Source organism: Anser anser (assembly GCF_964211835.1).
Source record: "Anser anser genome assembly, chromosome: 6".
NCBI classification, from domain to species: Eukaryota; Metazoa; Chordata; class Aves; order Anseriformes; family Anatidae; genus Anser; species Anser anser.
This window is the reverse complement of record NC_139726.1, coordinates 6,267,827-6,289,103: the sequence shown is the minus strand read 5'-3', so window position 1 is coordinate 6,289,103 and position 21,277 is coordinate 6,267,827. Positions and strand designations below refer to the sequence as shown.

The 21,277-nt window shown below is 39.9% G+C and overlaps 1 protein-coding gene across 3 annotated transcripts in view; it reads left to right on the top strand.

Moving 5' to 3' along the window:
* The window catches only part of SPOPL (speckle type BTB/POZ protein like), a 33,954-nt gene that overhangs the window by 343 nt on the left and 12,334 nt on the right, over positions 1-21,277 (top strand). Inside the window, exons 1-6 of one of the 3 annotated variants that reach the window (XM_083841163.1) lie at positions 674-12,305; positions 13,902-14,034; positions 15,435-15,568; positions 15,729-15,850; positions 16,117-16,268; positions 19,465-19,592. In XM_083841163.1, the coding sequence (XP_083697289.1) occupies positions 15,491-15,568; positions 15,729-15,850; positions 16,117-16,268; positions 19,465-19,592 (480 nt within the window). In that variant the 5' untranslated portion in view covers positions 674-12,305; positions 13,902-14,034; positions 15,435-15,490. Of the gene's footprint in view, positions 1-142; positions 652-673; positions 12,306-13,901; positions 14,035-15,434; positions 15,569-15,728; positions 15,851-16,116; positions 16,269-19,464; positions 19,593-21,277 lie in introns of those variants that run through there. The other 2 variants (XM_083841162.1, XM_083841161.1) reach the window with 2 other exon arrangements.

Sequence of the window (21,277 nt, the reverse complement as noted above, 5' to 3'; positions counted from 1 at the left end):
GGTGGGTGGCCCCGCGAGGCCGCGGCCGGGCTCCATTTTGTGCCTCGGCCGACGCCGGTTTTCAGCCGGTGATGTCATCGGTTGGTATTGCGTCACGGGAGACGTCACCGGGGGTTTGGGGGGTGGGGGAGGTGGAGGAGGCGAAGCCGCCCCGAAATGCCGGCGGGGCCGCCCCGGTGCGGGGTTACCTGCACCCCCCCCCCAGGGCCGCCAGGTCAACCCAGTGGGTAGCGCCGCGCCGGGGGAAGGCGCTGCGGGAGGCAGCGGGCCGGCCCCCGGACACAAAGGGAGGAAGCTCCGAGCTCGGCAGCCGGGCCGGGCCCTCCCTCGGCCTCCCCAGCGCTGTTCTGATGGGTATCGCAGGCGGCCGCAGGGGCTGCTGCAGCGGGGGGCCGCAGCCGAGCCGTGCGTGCGGCTGCCGAGGGGTTTGTTTCGCTGCTCCGGGGGAAAAAGAAAAAGTTTTGGCTCTTCTCCGGTTTTTACCGGAACTTTTTGTTATTTCTGGGAGCAAAAATCCCCTTTTAATCGGACACTGTTGCCTTAGCAGGCCCTCAGTATTTCACCTGGCTCCTCCTGTGCTTCTGGCATATAGATCTCGGACAAACACCAATGCTTGGCTGCCTACTGCGTGGTGTGCCCCCTGCAACCCCTGTAAGCGGATATTCAGGCAGGGAAAATCACTTTTAAGCAATATATCTTTTGTACATAAAGCTACAAACACGGCAGGGTTTGGTACATCACCAGAAGCTACTTTTAACTCTCTTCTGGAAACCTGAGATTTTAAATATCCAGAAATATCCTCGGTGTTGTATTGCCTCGAAACAGCTTTCTGCCAGACTTTTAACTTCAGTTTGCTTTTAGACTGTCAGTGAAAATAGAGTTATGTTTTGAACTGTGAGCTACTTGTTGCTATTAAAAACTTGTAGATGCTGTAGAACAAATATAAAATGGATTTTTAAGAAACACATTTTTTTCTGTCCTAATCACTTGGACAAATCATCTTGGTCAGTCAGTTGAAATTACATATTATAAAAGCTACTTTTCTCCTTTACCCAATACATTGTGTTTCTCTGTTAATTTTTATGCATTTGAAAAAAAAAAACAAACTTAAAAATAAGCATACGGGAGAGACAAACCAGTTATTAACAGCACAAGTTAAAGTAGAAAAGAAATGGCTGTGGGCAGTAATAGATAATGTAGTTAAGACTTGCACATAGATCTCATCAACTTCCTTTTTTATTTATTCTTTCTTGGTTTTGTGTCTGAATTTGTGGTTTTCCCACTCCGTCATATGCAGTCTCTTCACTATCTGCTATAACTGTTTTCTTTGTCTTGTGCCCCTGTAGAGGAGGTGACCGTAGTTAGAAATTTCAAGCTTGTTTCCAGGTCCTGGGGCATGCTCAGAAGGAGACTTCCATGTGTCTCGTTTTACAGAACCACCCCATCTCATTCTCTTTCTGTCAGCTGGTGAGAAGTAGATATTTGTGGGTTTTTTTCTCTGGCAATATTTTGTGGCAGGCTCATTTGTTTATTACAGGCGTTTCTGTCGCTTTGAAAAAAGTCTACTACGTGCCCCTTTTGCCTTCTGTGTACTTGACAAAACGTGGTTAAGAGTAAGGAAATCTTCATGAGATTGTTACTATAATTGAGAGCAAGAACTTGATACTTGTAATCGTAAAATCGAGTGATCTTCACAATACTCTGCCCTGATCAAAGCACGAGTGCTTTGAAAAGTGTCGGTGTCGTGTCACTTCTCTTCCCACTTGTTTTTAGGTCCTCCCTCACTGCTTATGCTAAAGCATTTTGGCTTCTTAGGAGTCACCCAGATGGTGCGTCCTTAACCGTCTCCATCAAATCAGCTCAGAAGCTACACAGTCAACTAATGACAGGGTAGCAAAACAATGCATTGGGGATGCGTTAACCTGTGCGAATTACCTGGTTTCAGAAGCCCATTAGCATAGCGAAGGTGGAGGGACATGCAGCCCTGTACCGGCTCTGCGGAGCTCGTCGGACTGAAGAGGAAGAAAAACCCAATAATTAATTCAACGCTCTGTTTCGTCACAGGGGCCTTTCTGGGATGAAATAGAAGATGCCGTTGCATCACTGGTTGCTTAACGTTGTGGTGCGTGTGAGGCCGTGATGGAGCTTGGTCCATCACTTTGGAGATGGCCTCCTCAAGGCTTTCATACCTCTGCTCTCCATACCTTTCCTCCCTCTTCAGAATTCCTGCATATTCACAGCAGATTTCTTTCCTGCTTTCATTCCTTGAGAAACTTCCCGGTTTATTTCTTTACGGCAACTTATTTCTATTTTTCCTTGTCCTACCCGTACCAAAAGTATGCTTACTGGCATCCTTGCCTCAAACAAAAGGAGGAAGCCTCTGCTTTAGTTTGTGCTTAATTAAATGAGAGACCTGTTGCAGCTGTGTGAGGGGTGGAGGTTTGGTCGTAATGGCAATCTTGTAGTGGTAGTTGTTACGGAGAGAGGATGGCCACTTGCCATAGCTCAGTGGCTTTCTTAAGTAGTGCGCATACTGCGCTAGATAGCACGCGTGTTGTGCTGTTCAACTTGTGTGGTGTGGTTGAATTTTGGCAGGCAGGTGATCAGTATTGGAGTAAACTTAAACAGAAACCCCCTCAACTTTCACAACTCTGTTTTACCCAAGTTAATAGCTTTCCTGTGTGGTTTTTGGTAGCCTGGTTTAAAACCATTCTTTGTGGGCTATAAAGGTTTTTTATGGTCTTTGCCTGCATGCTCGCAAAGCAGTTCGTTGTGTCTGCCAGCGTTCTTGTGATCAGTGTTCGCATTTAGCGTTTAGGAAATGTAGTGGAAAGCGAGATGCTCCTTCTGCTGATTCAGAAACTCATTGACACGGAATAATCTGGAGAGGTAACACCTTCAAATTCCCTGAATTAGATCACTCACCCATGATGCTACCTTGTATCTCCCCAAAGCCCTTTAATTTTGTGACAAATGTTACACTTGCCAAGTTTCATTGGTTACTAGTCTTTTTTTTTTTTTGCGGGGAAATCATAAACCAATTGTAATATATTGTCCCACTTCATGGTTTGAGAATGGGCAGTTGCTTTAGCGGAAAAGAAGCTAGGTTCTTTTCCATGCTGTTTGCTCAGAGATTAAAGGTGGATGAAATAATTTTAAGTGGGCTTCATGTCAAGTTGAACGCTAGGTGAACAGAGAAAAGGATTTCCGTGTGGAGTTCTTGCCTCTATTAGAGAGGCTCCTTGTGCGTACTTTGCTTTTAACTGCTTCTTTTAGCGTTAGAAATGTTTTAATGTGCTCTTCCTTGATTTCATTGCTAAATTTATGGAGTGAAGCTGGCGGGTTTTATGAGCACTTGCAAAATGGTAATTTACGTCTTGTGTATGTGTGAATATTTCGTAAAGGAAATTTATATCTCTTAAAAAAACTTGAGCTGACTTAGCTGCTAAGCAGTATTTGAAGCTCTAGTTTGCTCTGTACTCATGCTGTATGATTGCTTTAGGATGGACAGCTGCTGAGCTTTTAATTAGTACCTAATCAAATACTGAACAGTGTCAGTCCCATCCACCTTCATGTGTGCAATGTTTGCTCTTTGCACTATATTGTGACTTAATTCGTGTAGTTCAAAGGTGAATTATCACTTGACATGTAATTTAACTTGCAGCTTTAGAGAAAGGCCAAGTAATGGTGTGCCGGGGAGGGTGCCACCGGGTAGCTCTTGGCCAGGGCCCGGCTGGTGTTGGGGTGCGTGTCTGTAGCAGCTGGGGAGCTGCCCAAGTTCTCATGGTGGGAAGGATTTGCTGCTGGACCTGCTCGTGCCGTGCTGTGGGGAGGATTGCAGGGTGAAACTTGGGAGCCAGGCTTTCCCTTGTCCTTCTTCCTGATTGCTGCTTTAGTGCTTATCCCCTCCCAGGTGCCTGCTCACACTTTGTCGAGTCACTTGCAAAATCAATCCCGAAGCAGGGCTACAAATGGAGGTGAAGGGAAGGAGGGGGAGCGATGACTCGCACTTGATTTATTTGCAATGCCGTGTTTTGTTGTGTATTAAATGCTTGGGAAATTAATTAGACTTGGGTGTCTGTAAAAAGGTTTGAGGTTATTTGCATCAGCCGTCCCTTCCTGAACAACTGAAATTGCGTGTAGATGCAGAACTCCTCCTGGCCGGAGGAGCAGCTGGTGTAACTTTCTCCTCTGGTGTCATACTTTCTAGTTCTCTGTTCCATGTTGACGCTTTCTTTGGAAAACTACCTTTCCCCAAAGTTTTAATTTTCCTGGCTTTCTTTATTCAGTTTCTAATTGATGAATCTGTTTTCTCCATTAGCATTGCCTGTAGCCTGTGAAGCATAACCGTTTTCAATGTTTAAGTCAAAACAAACAAAATAAAACAAACACCCACCCACTACCTGAACTTGAAATGAATTCTAAGTACAAGTCACTTGTTGCTTTGAGCGCTTAGTGTACGGGTGTAATGATTTGTGTTAGTTAGCTAATAATTTCTTGAAATGCATTGGAGCAGGGACTTGTTTACTGTCCACAGAACTTAACACAATAGGGCTCTGAATTACCTAATCTGTAGACATTACCTCAGCAACACAACAAGTAGTCTTTGGTGCTTTTTTTTAATTTTAAAACAGATGGATTCTTAGCTAACTGGGTTTATTCTCAGTGTCATTTGTTTGTAATCAAAACTCTTGAAGATAAAATCAGCAGAACGGTTCTGTAATGAATTTAGCAAGCCAGTGCTTAATATAGTTTGTTTCAGCTTCTGGGGTGGAGCAATATATTATGATAACATTAAACAACTTTAACTGCTTTTAATGAGCATCGTATTTACTGGTCACACTGATATTTATGTATCAAATTGAATAACTGTTGTTGTAAAAGATGACAAAATATCGTCCTTTCAACTCATGTCATGTCTCTGCTGTGTGTGAAGATAATTGCAGCAGTTACTTGTGTACAACCAGATTTGTACCTATTTTTAGGTGTTTTTTTTTCCATGCCTTCAGTTCTTCTTACACTCTGCGTGAACTCAAAGACTTGAGTCATACTACTTCAGTTCTGGAAGTGTTGTACTAGAAACCAAATGGTCTGAAATCTCTAGTTAGCTTTTTTGGGTAATTGTAGGTTGATGTATGGCGCGTTGCTGCGCCAGCCACTGAAGGTGACGTGAGCTTACAGTTAGGGCTGGTAGTGGCTGGTGTGTGTGGCTTCAGAGGAGCAGAAGGGATGCGATCGTGTTTCGACGTTTCTGATCTCTACAGAATCTGCTGAGCTAGATTTTGCTCGTTACTTCTGTGCATGTAGGAAACGAACTTTAAAAATCAGAAATGGAAGAATATTTGTGTTGAAGCGTGTGATACCATTTGTGTAATTATACTTTAAACATTTCTGGGAAAACAAACACTTGACATGTGGTTGGCCTGAGAAGAGAGATACAGTGAATATGTTGGGAAGAATGGATTTGCACTGTGAAGTCCCACAAGAGGCTTCTGCGTCTGGGGGCACCTGTATTGCTTATGGCAAAAGGTGCCTCGTCCTCAGTGTTTCCTAAAGTGTGGTTCCTCTCCAAAAATAAACAAAAATCATGATATATGTAGAAATAGGAGTAAAGCTTCCATGGATAATAGCCTGCTGAAATTTTGCATGTGGCATGCTGTCTACATAGTTAATTGCAGTGGTTAGTCACAGAAATAAGGTTATCAAGTCAGATCAGATTTTATTCTGTAGTCAGTAGTTTTGAATATTTCTTACAGGCCAGATACCATTTTAAAGAATTTAAGTATTAGTTGTTTTTGGAAATATGCCGTACCCTCTGACAGTTAGAGACCTCTCCCTGAGTGGGAAGAGGAGGAATACATGGCAATAACATCATCGGCTGTGTGTTATCTGTGTATCTGATAAATTCTAGCCTCATACCCTTCACAGAAACTTTGTGTTGCTTGCGAAGATGGGCTTGCTCTTTGGTGTGAGCTGGCTTCTTCCTTTCCTGATAGTAGATTGCATTTTTTTCCCCTCCTGTTTCTTTTTCTTTTCTGTGAAGGCAGCTTTCCGGAGCGGCACGGCAGGCGTCGCGCTGCTCCCCGGCCGATGAGGCAGCCGTGTCGGGGTGAATCGCGGCGGGGCTGCCCCTGGTGTGGCAGAGGCAAGGAGCAGCAGGCCGGCTCCGGCTTTCTGCCTGCCTCCCTGACGTCAGTGAAGATGAAGCAAACCTACGGCTGTAGCTCGCAGAGACCTTCGCAGGCCCAGCAGTTCCAGGACAGCAGGGAAGAAGCACTGGGAGGGATTTGATTTACTGGTGCTAGCGCTGAGGGCTTCAGCAGGTGCTCAGGAGGCATGGCTTGTGATGGAGAGCAACTGGCCACGGTGGTGGCTGTGTGCGGTGTTTTGTGGGGTGTGTTGCCAGCAACAGCCTCCCAAAGGCAGCTGAAGAAGTGTCCTACAAAGGAGTAAGCTTGTCTTTTATCAGCCCCAGTTGCTTTTGTCAAACTGTGATCTGTTTAACCGTGCCTGGATTAGCCAGGCTGCCCCAAGGGGCCTCTGCCAGCCCCCTGGTGTTGTTTGCCTTACTGCTGTGTTTAAACTTAAGTAAAGCAGCCTACACATAGAGGAACAAACTGGTGGTGTAAGTAGATGTGGAAAAAAGTGAGCAAGTCTTTTTGCAAGACACTATTTTTTCTTGTTGCTTAGAATGTAGTCCTAGGCTTCAGTTTGAACCCTCAAAAACTTGCACAGATTTTTGTTGTGTGAATCGATGTTAGCCTTTTGGGGGAGTACTCCAGCAGGGCAGCCTGACATGGACCATCCCCTCTCCCTTGCCCTCGCAGCCCCAGGTGAGCGGCCTGAAGCTGAAAACAAGAGCAGTGATGTCTGGCCTCTGCAGCTGAAGAAGCAGTGGGGCTCAGTGCCTAAAGCCAGAGTGCTCGTTGCTAACTGGTCTTCTCTTGTGAGGTGCCCATCAGATGGTCCAATGGAAACTGAAAGCCACAGGAGTCTTGTAGCAGTTATTTCTTTAAAAAGTTTAACCTTTGCGAGGAAAACAATTTTAATATTACTTTTGTACCTTTTTTTTAATGTTACTTACCCTTAGCCCTTACTCTGCTTTAATCCATAGTTTTAACAGTTTTTTTTGCTGCTGAGTTAGTTCAGCCTGTCTATAAAGAGGTAAGAGATGCTTTGAAAATTTCTTCTGTCTTGAGCAAATAAGACTGCTGTAGTAGGAGAAATAGTAGGAAACTGCAAAGGTTTGAATGGCTTTTGTTGTGGAAAAATGCATCTTAAGCAGATTATTTTTGAGTTGTTCTGACTTCTAAAAGTAGAAGTAAACTAATACCTAGTTGGTTTTGAAACAACAGAGTAGTAAAAATTGTGTACCTGTATTTGAGCTTTAGAAACCAGTTTCCATAGGATAAGAACTTTAGGATTTTCTTTTCTTTTCTTTTTTTTTAACGCTGTGTACATGTATGAACTTTTTGATGTCTTTCTAGGACTGTTTCTGCTTGTCTTGCAGACTTTCACCAGGTGTTCATATTGCTACACTTTCAGATTCCTACTTCATATTCACCAAAGCGAGTGAATGTGCAGCTCTACCTCTTGACCTGCCTGCCTTTCCTAGGATGCTGCTGTGGATGACATTTAATACCCAGTTCACTGAAATTAATTGTTCGAAGACTGTTTAGGTGAACTAGCATCAAGTGCAGTCTGGTTTTCTAACAGAATTTGCTTTTGGTGCTTTTGCTTGGTTTCCTGGCATATAAATGTAAGTTGTAGCTTTTTGCACAGGATGTAGTATTTTTTGTGACTGTTTTGGTACGAGTCACTGAATAGGCCTGAGATGAGCTGTACCTCTTACAAAATTTCCATGAAGATGCAGCTGCATACACAAATTCGTTCACTCTTTGCCATGATAGGTAACAGGGAAGTAAATGATCAAAAAACCTTATCAGATAACATTTGTGAGTATAAAGAAAATGTTACCACTTCAGTGTGAATTTTCCAGGTAATAACAATCTGCAAAGCTTAGTGAGCAGAACATTATGCTGCTGTTGCTCTGTATAACTTCTCTGTAGCAAATAAGCACCTGTCTCTAGGGCATGTAGTCCAATGCTTTATGCTAATCCTATGTGGTTTTTTTTAAGACCCGCACCGAACTAACCAAATCTTTCAAAGAAGTTTTTTTTTGCAAAAAGAATATCAAGGTTCCCATTTTCAATTTGGTAAACTTCTGGTTGTGTGTAACTGAAATATTTGGAAAAAAATAATTCTTCATTCAATATGCTTTCACATGCCAGTGATTTGTTTGGGTAAGAGTGATGGAGTGAAACTAAGGAGGGAGAAAGATCACTCTGGCTGTATACCATGGGAAAAAAAATGACAGCAGTAGACTATTAAAATAGAATAGCTTCCCAAGAGGAATAGTGGTGGAAATGCCCATCTTTTGGGTCCCATAAAGCTAGTCTAAAATGAAATTGAAATGCTCTAAGAAATAATTTTGCATTTATTCTCTAGGGAAATGGATAGATGACTCCTGTAGGGAATAGTCTAGGTTATCTAATGTGGAGTTTCCTATATTATAGCACAAGAATGCAAAGCTAATGCTGAGGGATTTTTATTAATGAGGTTGGCTGATGTAGACTAGGCAGTTGCGGTTCAAAGTCTGCTAGGCACTAGGTTTTCTCTCGGCTGAGGTAAAATTCAGCTTTATTTTTTTGAGGCTTAAGATGGGAAAGAAAATTCAGAGAAAAGCACAAAAATGGCATAATGGGTTCTAGTTCTTACAACTAATAGTATAATCTTGCTAATTTTGAGCTGCTGACTTGAGTATTACGAGTTACAGCTGCTACCCCATCCACTTGAGGAGCTGTGCATTTTGCATGTGCCTGGTTTTGCCTTGCTGGGGTCTTCTGCTGGAGCACCTCAGGATGTGCTTTTAAATTCCTTGTCTTAGCTGCAGCTATTTTAAGCTGTTTCTGCCCCAGCTGTGTGCCCCATCTCTTTGCTGGAGTTTACTGTCCCAGGAGCAGGGGTGACAGGGGGATGTAAGTGTAGTTTCTCAACTGTCACAGTCCAGGGGAGTATTTTTTGTCTCTGGAGTTAGGATTTAGCTTACAGTGTGGGTGCTGAGGGGTGTTTGTGCCTGCTGATGGGCAGGGGCTTCCAGGGGAGCTGGCGGGTGGCATGGGTGAGACCTTATGCTGAAGCAGCTAGGAGCACCTAGATCTTGTGATTTAAACCTCAAAACTGGTGTAGGTTTGTGCGTTTCCAGTGAAACGTATGCTTAAGTAAGCATTTTTGCTATGACGTTCAAAAAAAACCCCTTCCTTTTAACTATTATGGGCCTTTCACTTCTCCAATAAGTCTTTATAGGGTATTTTCTGTGTGTAACTCAACTGCTGTTCCCTTCCGTTTGCCCTGAAATGGAAACTTGCATATTAGAAGTGCTGCAAATAAAGTTAGATGTAGTATGTGCTCAATCTACAGTTCTTCTAACTTTGAGGTGGCAGAGGTGTGGAAAAACTGTGTGTGTGTATATATTTAAAAAAAAAAAAACACCTGCAATTGTTTAAGTATCAGTAATTCTGTGCACTCAAATGTTGCAGTGTTAGATAGGGATTAAATTCAATAAATATTGAACACAGTATTTAAATAATTCTTTGGGTATACCCTGAGTCCGTTCTCAGAGAAGAAGATGCTGCTGCTGAATAAATTGGAAAGCTGCCTAAGCTTAATAGACCTTTCACATGTCTGTTATTGTGCTGTGTATCATCCAGCAGAAAATTCGGTTTAATACAGTTAGCTAATAGGAAATGTGCGGCGATTCTTTCATAAAGATCAATTGTGGAGAGATGCAAATCCTGCCAATTAAGGAACAATTCTATCTTTTACAAAGTTTTCTTTCTACTAGTAATGTCTTACGATTTTTTGTAAGCATAATCGGCTTACAAGACCAACTCTTAAACAGAAAAAAAAATGGTAAACTTCTCTCTTCAGCTGGATGATACTTTTTAAGTCTCTAGGGTTTGGAGAGAAAGATAATGCGCCTTGTGTGGATTTGAGCAGCGTTGAAGCCGGTTTAATCAGCTACAGGAGTTCCATGCTGGTGGATAAGCAGGACTCAGCCAGTAGGAGGTGTCGTACAAGAACTACCACCAAGCAGAAAGGCGCATGGCTTTCACGGGGTTTAACCCTGAAATACCTGGCGGGTGGCCACCTGTTTTGGCCTTTATAAGTCGATGTTATGTAAAACTGTGAGTATGAACGGGAGGATCATGTCAGGAGGGATGCAAATGTGACCCAGTCTGGGGCATTAAGATGTCTTTCATTGCAGACTTACCCGTTTTGCTCTGGTTCATATTTGTTTCCTTCAGCTTCATGTGTGTATTCTGTCTTACCCAAGAAATGATCCAGTGGACCTTAACACAATTATGTTCCCAAGAATTTGCCACCTCGGTAATCTACAAAATAAAACAGATCTCTTGAATAACAAATCCCAACAAGTTTTTAATCACAGGTGATAGTTTAATTAAAGGAAATGAAATCTCTAGCTCTGTAGCTAGAGCATGTTTATTTTGAATGTTTTTTTGGAAGGTAACTTTATTGAATGGAAGACTTATTCATCTAGATTAAAAAAACAAAAAAACAAAACCAAGAAATTTTTGTCTATACAAGTAGGCAAAATGTATTTGTTTTTTGTACTATGTATTTATTAGGAATAAAAAGTTGGAGGAACAAGTTGTTATTCACCAGTTAACCTTCAGAAAGTAGTCTTTTTACCTCAGTCAGTGATGAAATATCAATATTTCCAAAGGAGGAAAAAAAAAGAGTAAGTTTATTGCAGCTTTTCATTCCTTGGGATGTTCAGCCCCTTTCAGGAAAGACTGACCATTGAAATACAGAGTATATAGTACGTGCATGTGGGGTTCGTTGGCATGGCCATTTATTAGGCTTTCCTTAGACACTACTAAGTGATGTTAGTGTCAGTCACTCTAGGTAAGTTGCTCTAGTTCTTGTTAGCTGATGAATGCCTGAAGTAGCTTGGTTAGAGATGTGTGGTGTTTGAGGCAGGGCAGGTTCCCCGGCCTCTTTCTGGGGCATTTTGGAAGCTTGCTCCTGTAATGGTTTGGCAGCACACCGGACTTCCCTGTTACATGTTGCGTTGTTCCTCAGCTGCTGGACAGGACTTGAGTCAGCCCACGCTGTGCCTCTTGTTCAGTTATATCATGTGGTGAGTGCTGAAGTCCTGTGGTGTGCCAAAACACAGCCGGGGAGAGGAGGCCTCTGCAAGAAGGGATGGCTGAGGGAAGGATCAGCAGGGACTGAGCTTCCAGTTCCCAACGTGCTTCCTCCCCGCTTTTGAGGGAGCGGGATGGGGTCACTGACTTGGTGAATTGATCCATGGTTAGCTTCTGGCAGGCTGGGTTGAGCTTCCAGGGTCTGTCTGTCTGTTGGATGCTCTGCAGAAGGCAGTTTGTCCAGTTCTGCCAGTAATTTGCTGACTATTGTACCGTACTGAATTAGAGAAGACATTGCAATGGTCACTACTTAGCATGCACGCATGCTCGTATGCGCCTCTTAAGTTACTGCTGCTCTGATGAAAGAAATACTAGGATATAGGAGTTATACTGAGCTTCCATTCTTACCTGTGAGAGCTCACAAAAGATGATGTTATCGCTTCGGGAAATTCTTGAAATAAGTTTTGAAGTGTTTTGCGGGTTTATTATTGAGGGATTAGAGGATTTCTCTCTGTGGTATTTTCTTTGTGCATACAAGCACGTTGATTCCAACACAGCGTGTAAGACTCAATATGTTTTTGTATAGCTATGAGGTTGAAAAGTAACTTTTTCTAGAATAATCTTGATAAATATTCAATTTATGGGAATAATTTCTGGGAAGGGAAACAAGATAATGTTTGAAACTCTACATAAAATGGTGTATAAAATACTTTTGAAGATCTCTTTTTAAAAGTAACTGGAAAAAAGTTAGAGCTTATACAGCTTTTGATAAAATTTAGTGTGTATACATTTTTATGGATGATAGTCTATTTTCTTTACACTCTGTGTGTGAGTAATTAGAGGGAATTAACTTCAGATAGCTTGAAGCTTAATACAAGTAATTCTTTGAACAGGATGATACTTCAACTATTAAATAAAATGTGCTTTGAGGATTTGCTTCTCATTTTTTTCTCTTCCCACTCCTGCTCTGCCAGTAGTGCTGAGCTCTGTGAAGATGCTGATTTTAGAGAGACCGGTCTGTTGGGCACAACGGTTAGCAGGTGCCATCGATACCTTACGAGACCAGGAGAAGTGGTAAGCCCGTCATGTTCAGGATCTGAAAGTATAGGTTAAGTAACATAGTTTTGGGCTTTTCCCCTCTTTTGAAGTATGACAATGAAAGTGGATTCTCAGAGTAAGTCATCGATGATTGCATGACCTTCAGTATGGGTATATCACTTCGCTAAGGAAAAAAAATCAGGCTACTTGACGCACTTCAAAAATATCTCTAATTTCCATTTTGTAAAGCCGGAAATTACTTTTCCTCATTCACTAAAACTTCTTTTAGTGTTCCCAAGTGAGTGTAGATGTGTAAGTTCCCTCCAGTGGTCAGACATCTTCACAGGGAAGTGTTTGCACGGGTGCTTTGTTGAGCCGTGTCCAGGCAGGCATGGCGTCGCCTGAAAATTATCAGATGTGTGATGTGATAATGTCCTGTCACCTCCGATGCTTTGTTCACAAGAGCAGGCAGAGGAGTAAATGCAAGTTCTAGCATGAAAATTGTCCCTGTGAGTAAGTAGCTTCATCGTGCTGATAATAAGCCCTCCTTCCTGCACCTCGTTGGTTTAATTCCACCCCGTCCTTCTCTGACAGGGGCTGTCAGCTGCAGCTCCATCTGCTCCTGGCCGCTTCGTCTGGTAGGCTCTGATGAGGGGTTGGTACTTGAAGACTTTTTTGTGCGAGCTGATGACAGTGGCTAATCAGTGATTCATAAACACTTTCTTCAAAGTAGTGTTTAGCCTTTTCCCCACGCAAAGCTCAGAACAAGGGGTGAGCGTGTAGGTGCGTCCTTCTGCCTGCTTGCAGTCTGTCCCCTCAAGGCCTGCTTGGTGCCAGCAACCCTCCGCTCAGTGAATCCATGCCCAAAAATACAGTAAGATACAAATCTGTTTCTCAAAGACATGTCAGGAGCTCTGGAAAGTCAGTTGTCCACTCCTAATGTGGTAATTGGAAACTTTACAAAAAGTTGAAGCCATTCTGAAGGACGTGATAAGCGTGCTTGGTCATGGCTGCTGCCAGAAATGGCAGTAAATAATAAAAGCCATGCAGCAGGTTGAAGCAGTCTCTGAAGCACGGATGCCCTAGGTAGAAGCAGGTACAGAGACAGACAGACGGGGAAATAATGGAGGGGCAGGTAGTAACCACCTTTGCTTAGACTTAGTCTCGTTTGTTGGGTTCGTTCAGCTGTGAGACAGGAGGGAGCAGGTAGCTACCAGTAGCTGGCCTCAGGTCACTGGGTGCTTCCTAAAGGGGATGCTATACAGAGCTTACTTTAAGCCTTTTTCAGTTTGGTGAACCCTTCTGGGCAACCTTGTCTCTTCTGTAATTACTGGACTTCTAGGAGCTGGCTGGTCTCAAGTACTGAAAGAGCTCAGGAACATGACAGAAAAATAAAATGGGGCAAGCGAGTTCCACTGTCTGAAATTAACATTGGCTGTTTGTTTGTTACCAGTTATCATCTACAGAAAATACTAATTAAATACTGAAGACTTCCAGAAGTAAACATAAGTTTTATTTGGAAGGAAAAGTATTTCTTATGGGATGCAGCTGAATTGTATTTTTGATTACACTTGAATGTCTCAGTGATCCACATCTTGCATGAGACTTATCCAATGATTTTTTGCCTTGTAGTTGATCTCTTTTCAGAGAGCTCCGTCTGACTGTATGGCATCTTCCTCATCTGACAACAGCTGAGAATGGTTTTTCTCCCCAAGGCTTTATATGTTCATCGTCCAGAGTGATTTCCATGTCAGCAGGCTTTAATGTACGAGTGCTAATTAATATTGCAAGTGGGTGAGAAGAGGTCCCAGAAGGGCATGAAGGAAAGCATCCAGTGAGGATCATTGTGATTCACAGAGAATTCTTCTCCCCATAGGAAGGGAATTCTTCTCCATTCATTGTGACTGAATTGTGTATGGTCTTGCAGGGTGTTCTTACCTAAATTTATATAAAACCTTGTTTCTAAGTGTATTGCCCATCTCTGGAAAGTTCCAGTATGATTAGTGATGTGCAACCACCTCTTTCCAGTAATGCAAATAATACATTTTTTTGCAAGTAAAAAGATGAAGCTAGCGTTCCAGGAAGGTTGTAGTCTTCTGATCTTCTTTAATGATAGCAGGACACAATTTAAAAAAAACTCTGTACTGAGAGAAAATGTTTAATTGTGACTTTCATCCAGCTTGGCCAGGCTTTGCTTCACTTCTTTTTAGCAACTTCATGGGGCTGCTTAAGTGAGAAACAACGCGTCTGGCAGGTATCTGTCTGAAGATGACAGCAAAGCCTAGCTAAAAGAGGGTCACCAGTAACCCAGAGCTACTCTAACATGTCTGTATTCTTTTATTAATTATTTAAAAGGCTTGTGTAAGTAGACGGACTAATTACATGTCTAGTTAGATGTGATGAATCTGGGCATGTGACTCAATTTCTGATGGGAAGGAGAAATTGCAGTGCTTGGTGGTAACCTGTAACAAGGTTGCTTTACTTGTTATTGGAAAGTTCTTCAGATTTGGCAAGTTGACTTCAACTGTTTCAGCTCTGTGCTTCAGGAGGCAGCCAGCTAGTGGTTGTGATTATTATTGTGATTATTTTCAATAAAATCTATTGGCATTAAAGATACGAGGCAACCATAAAAGATGGGAAGAGAATACTTTAAAAGTAAGTTTATTTTCTCACCTTCCCTTGAAAAATCCTAGGATTACTTGAACCTATTCTACTCCCAGAAGGCTAGGTGCTCTTCCAGAGCCGTGTCTATGGAAAGCTAATGCAGAGCTACTGATAACTGAGCACTCACAAGGCCCTAGGTAGCCTCCAAATCAAAGGAAAATATCCCAAGGAAAGTTATAACACGACTGGAATGAGCAAGATGTAATAATTTTAAAAGGTGATGTTGAAATAACATCATTAGTGGCATTGTACACTGCATAAACGCTTGCTTTTATAAAGTATTGCACAAAGATTCAGCTTGCAGATTTGTAGTACAAGTGGTCATCAACGAATATTTGACACCTAGCTTGTCTAAATAGCAAAACAATTTTAACTTCTTTTCAGGTTTTTTCATTGCAGCATTTAGTAAACACAGTAATATGGATACCAAAACATTGATTTTTCCACACTTACAGAGGGTGTCCAAAGAAAAATATATGAATTACTTCCTCTTTTTTTTAGGAGAATTACTGAAGTCTGGATTGCTATTTTGATACTATAACCTGCAATAAGTGGCAATGTCAAGGGTTCCCACCCCACCTCCTCCTGGGGAGATGTCCAGTGGACCTGTGGCTGAAAGCTGGTGTTACACACAGGTGAAATTGCATGAATTCCAATGGCTTTATTTTCTAGTCATAATAACCATTTAAAAACAATTCCTAAAAATACTGAGTTGTGCTGATAATCTAATTCTCATAATTAATGTGTGTTATACAAACTAAATTTTATTGAAATTTTTCTACATCTTTTGTTCAGGTTAAAGTAGTAAAATTTTCCTACATGTGGACCATTAATAACTTCAGTTTCTGCCGAGAAGAAATGGGTGAAGTTTTAAAGAGTTCTACCTTTTCGTCAGGGCCAAATGACAAAATGAAGTGGTAAGGTCTTTATTCTGGCAACTGCTTTTTTTCCTATTTTTTCTCCCACTAGCAAAAGCTGCAAAATCAAATTGTGAATAAATAATAAAATTTAGACATTTCTTGAAGTTTCATTATAGGTACAGATTGCTGCTGGTTTTGTAGTCTCAATAATCATGAGGGAAACGCTTGTTTTAGTAGCACGTGTAGTATCTTAAAAAATTAATACAGATCTGAATTTATTTTGTTTGACTTTAAAAAATGTAAATTTTCTGCATTTCTTTCAGGTGCCTGAGAGTGAATCCAAAGGGATTAGATGATGAAAGCAAAGACTACCTGTCATTATATTTGCTTTTAGTCAGTTGTCCAAAAAGTGAAGTCAGAGCAAAATTCAAATTTTCCCTGCTGAATGCTAAAAGAGAAGAAACTAAAGCAATGGGTAAGGGAATCTTAATGTAGTGCCTGCAGATCTATAAGAACTTTCCAAAGAAAGTTAGCTTTGTATTTTTTTCAATTAAACAGAGTTTAACACTGAGAGAAACTTGAAAATATCTTTTTAAATATCCTTTTAGAAAGTTAATTAAAAATCTTTTCACACATTTCTGATCACTGAGCTATGTTAATTTCTCCTGAGCAGTATAAATTACAATGAATTGCTAACTGCCATCGCTTCGGACTCTTGCCACCTAACTTTTCTAGCAGATCATTCTTGCTTCCTGTCAGTAGAGCTGTTTGCTTGTTTCTAACTACAGTGAAAGTGTTTGATTTCCATAGTTAATTAGGGTAAACACATAGTGGTTTTTTGTTTTTACACACGCTTTTATGATGTTTTCATCTGACTTCGTCTGATTTACACCGTAATCAGTTTAAAGACATGAGTCATGTACCCAAGGAACTAGAAGACTTTGAAGTAATTTATTTGATTTAATTGCCTCTTGATATGAAAAATGTTTGGCTCTTTTTTCAAACTTAAAAGCACAACTTTGACTGGAAGCACTTTTTGGGAAAGATGGAATTCTCATGAAAACGTATGCTTTCGAGAGCTGGCCTCTTTTTTTACACTAAATACTGAAAGGTCTCTGAAGAAGTGAAACATGCTAGAAGGATTTAGTCTAAGATTCAAATGAAATATTTTAATACATGTTTAGAAAAATTATATACCTGTATGGTAGAGTGACTTCTGTAGGGTACCGTTCAGACGAATATGAAAAAGGTTCAGTATTCGCTGTTTTTTTCCCTTCTTTTCCATTGAATGAAGTTATTTGAACGTACTTCTCTTATTGAGCCCTCCTGAAATGAAATCCCTAGTCACCTTTCAGGTATCTGTGTATCTCTGGGAAAACAGTTTAATATAAATGCCTATTTCCCAAACCATAATCATGTCATTACCTGAAACTAGCAGAATGTAAGTGAATACTGTGGGGGCATTAACTAATAGCTGAAAGTAGAAGTGTCTTTTTAGCCTGCTTGCCAAAGTACAAGGTAATGCTCTCTGTAATACATCTCCACCATCTCCAGTCTGACCTATGAATCTGATTTAGCACAACAGTCTAATGCTGGCTTAATGCAAGCAGGTCTGTGCTGTTGCTAATCCTGCATGTGAAAAATCAGTCTTCTTTTTTTCCTTTTTCTCCTCCAGGGCTTAAGAGACCTTGCAGCGTCTGTTAAGTTGCAAGTTCTCCAGTACTTATGTTCAAAGTCTTCTGGAGGGTTTGCTTTGTTTTTTGAATAGCTCTATAATTTCTTCATCCTCTAGTTTACCTTTTCTCTCTCTGCAAATTGGGTCTTAACATTTTGGTTCAAGGTAGCAATTCTGTGCCACTTTCTCCTTATATGACTGGACCCACTTGTAATATCTAATGTAAATCCACAAAGCTGAGTGCAAATCCAAAAATATTATAATAGTTGGATTCTTTGGAAGAGAAATAAATATACATATCTAACTCTGTATTCATCCTCTTCCAAAATGCTGCCCTAAATGAGGGCCATACAATATAGGAGGGGAGGGATCTGAAGATTATTTGTCAGGTTGTCCTTTAAATGCTAAAAATCACAAGGTGCTAGAAAAGAACCCGAAGAATAGATGTCTTAAGTTTCTTCAATAGTAGCTGTCCTGTATTTGCACTGCAGGAATTAAGCATCATTTCATTTTGGGAAATTACCAACAGAAATCTTATTTCTTGGACTTCCCAGCCATTTACCATCTGCTCCTGGAAAGGCTCTGTTTTTATTTATACCATATAATGATGCTCAACTTTAGATGTCCTTTGGTAATTGATAATTCATGCACAGACTGCCACTTCCAGTGATGAAGCTTGTCAGTTCCTGAGTTGTTCTTCCTTGTTTTTTGTTAATACAAGCCGCCAGTAAGACATCTTCATCTACTTTCGGTGAAAGAACTGTTGTGAATCTCATTTATCCAGCTGTTGAAAGTGAGAACAATGAGCTTGATATGTTTGTTTTTTTAACACAAACTTGACCATGTAATATACTGTATATTTCAGTGATGCTACTAAGTTAACTGTAGAGTAGAGAAGTTGGACTTTCTGATGTCTTTACTTTGGAATTTGTAGAAGGAGTGCTTTTTTAACTTGATTCTGTCTTGAAAAATACTTTACTTCCATAACAAACTTCAGACTTTAGCCTTCTATGAAGAATTTATAAGTTTAAATATCTATTCATAAAACAGATGAAATGATTCTTGTCCAGCATTTTTTGGAATTAAAGAAAAATCCCTCTGTTTATGGAGAAGTGGGGATGATTTATTTTTTTTAATTCTTTGATGTTATTTCAGAAAAATTCTTTTTCTTTTCCTTTTCAACAGTCTTTCTAAATATAACTTGCCATGTTTTACTTGCAAATAAAAGTATTGTGTTCTTTCCTGTAATTCATTTAGTGGAACAAGTGACCAACTTAGGGCAGACATGCAGTACTGAATAACTAACTTTACTCAGTGCATGTATTCGCACTAATATGACCCTAGGGACCCTTTTATGGACTGTGGACATTAGAACATGTTAAAAAAAGATGGTGTGGTCACAGCAAACTGATAGATTAAAAAAAAACAACTCACAGCATATGGCTAAAAAATAAATGTCAATGCATGTTGTCATGACCAGAGAAATAGTTGGAAGCTTTTATTTCTGTTTTGCTTATTTAATGCTTTTGCTGTATTCCAAAATAATATGAACCTCTGAAACAGGATTTTCCATTTCATGAAGAAGTCAAACAGATTGTTATGACAAATGCAGAAGTGTTGTCAGAATGCATTTGTGATGACAAGCTAATTGTAATTGTACTTCCCCGTGAACAGTTTGTTTTGATGCATTGGCTTTTTTAAACTTTAACTAAAAACTCCCATGTTGGATGATGCCCAAGGAGAAGGAGATGCTATGGTTTGAATTGCAGATCATGCTCTTCTAAGATCTATCAAAATTTTACATCATAGCATCCCCCCCAAAAAAAACCCACGACTTTAATCAGTTGTTTCCTAAAAATGTGACAGACATGATCCCAAAGTGTTAAATTAAATCATTTTTGCCTTAATGCTTACCCTTTGTATAGACTTTTAAGGTGTTACTGTTTTTTTTAATATTATTAACTTGCTTTATTTGTACATAACTGTCTTTTATCAGAAAGCCAAAGAGCGTATCGGTTTGTACAAGGCAAGGACTGGGGTTTTAAGAAATTTATCCGAAGAGATTTTTTGCTAGATGAAGCTAATGGTCTTTTACCAGATGACAAGCTTACGTTATTTTGTGAGGTAGGTATAAATTTTTCAGTGATAAGTTTTAAAAAGGAAAAAAAAACTTCTTTTGTGTGTTTATTTATGTTCATTTTAACACTAATATAAATGTTGTGTTCCGTAAATGATAAGTATGGTAAAAGATACATTTAGTTGCATTGTCTACATTGTATTGTTTCATTTTTTGATACATGTGTTGAAACTTAGATTCAGGCAATCAATTCCGGCTTATTCTGCAACTCCAAAGAATTTGCCAGAATTACATTAAAGTCAGCTGTAAAATTATTTATGAAAAGGTGGCTGATAAGTGATGTGTAAAGTGTCATTTTACTGGGGTCACTTCAAATAGGTTGTGTTTGAAATTATAGGATTGTTCTTCACTGCTTAAGCAAAAAGGAAATGCCTGCTGGTTCACATTATTAAAAAGAAAAAAAAACCATAGCTAATAGTTAGAATCTATATTACTGTAATATTCATTGCTTTAGCCAGCTAACAGCTTTTTCAAGTAAATTAAATACTTTATTTATATATATTTATATTTATACTATATTGATATATAGTAACTGTTGTATTTTTTTGAACAAATGTAAGTCTCCTGTAGAAGGATATTCCTTGGTACTGATAATTAATATTGAGAGCTATGGTATAAGTTCACGGTGTATTGTCGATCACTTTTATAATATTGTTTTTTGTCGGTAACCTATGTTGTCATATTAAAATTCAGTAAAATGCTTATTATATGTTAAAAATGGAAGCTAGAGAAAGTCACAATATAAGTACTGTGTGTTAAGTATACATTAGCTGGCTATCTCTGCTGCCATGAAGTGATTAGTGGCTTAGGAGGATGATGGATGTTTTAACTGCTAATAAGTTTGCTTTGATCTGTGTATTTACAGGAAATGTGTAAAATTGTCTTGGCAAGATTACAATTTAATTATATGTCATTATGCTATGTAGGAAGAATAATTGAAATGTGGCCCCTGAGAATAGATATTGCAAATATAGTGCATCTTATTTTCACTTAGACAAGTTAAATTAGCTGCATGATAAATTTGTTATGAATACAATTATTTGGGTGATAAAAGCAGATGTAACAAGTGTTTTATGGTTCTGCAAAGATACTCTTGAGTATTTTGTCATTTTAAGTTTTCCTTGTTATAAATGGTTTGTAAATAAACAGCTCTTACAGTTTGTTTTTTGGAATTAGGTCGCTACATAATTTTAGATACAGCTTGTTTTATAACAAATTATAAAACAAATAATAATATATCTGCAGAGGTCTTAGACTGCTATCTTAACTTGTTATCTAAAGTATCACACCTTATTTACCGTTGGACTACCACAGATTCAAAACCACAAAAATGAGGTACATTTTCCATGTTGTCTGTCATCTCACCCACTAAACTTGTTCAAGTCATAGTTTGTACGTTCTTGTACACCCTTATGCAGGAGGGCATGCAATGGAAAAAGAAACATTAATCCTAATCCATATATGCAGTGCAAAAGCTGCATCTTCCATAGCTTCCTAAGAAGTAAAGTGAATCTGACCTTGTATAGTACTTGGATGTCCTGCCCAGATTGCCGGTTTCCTTTAAGATGGGTTGTTCACTAATCATTTTAGCATCTCCTCATCATTTTTGCAGTTTAGGGGATAAATACCTTCGTTCTTGTGAGTGATCTTACAAACACAGCTCTGAAGCATC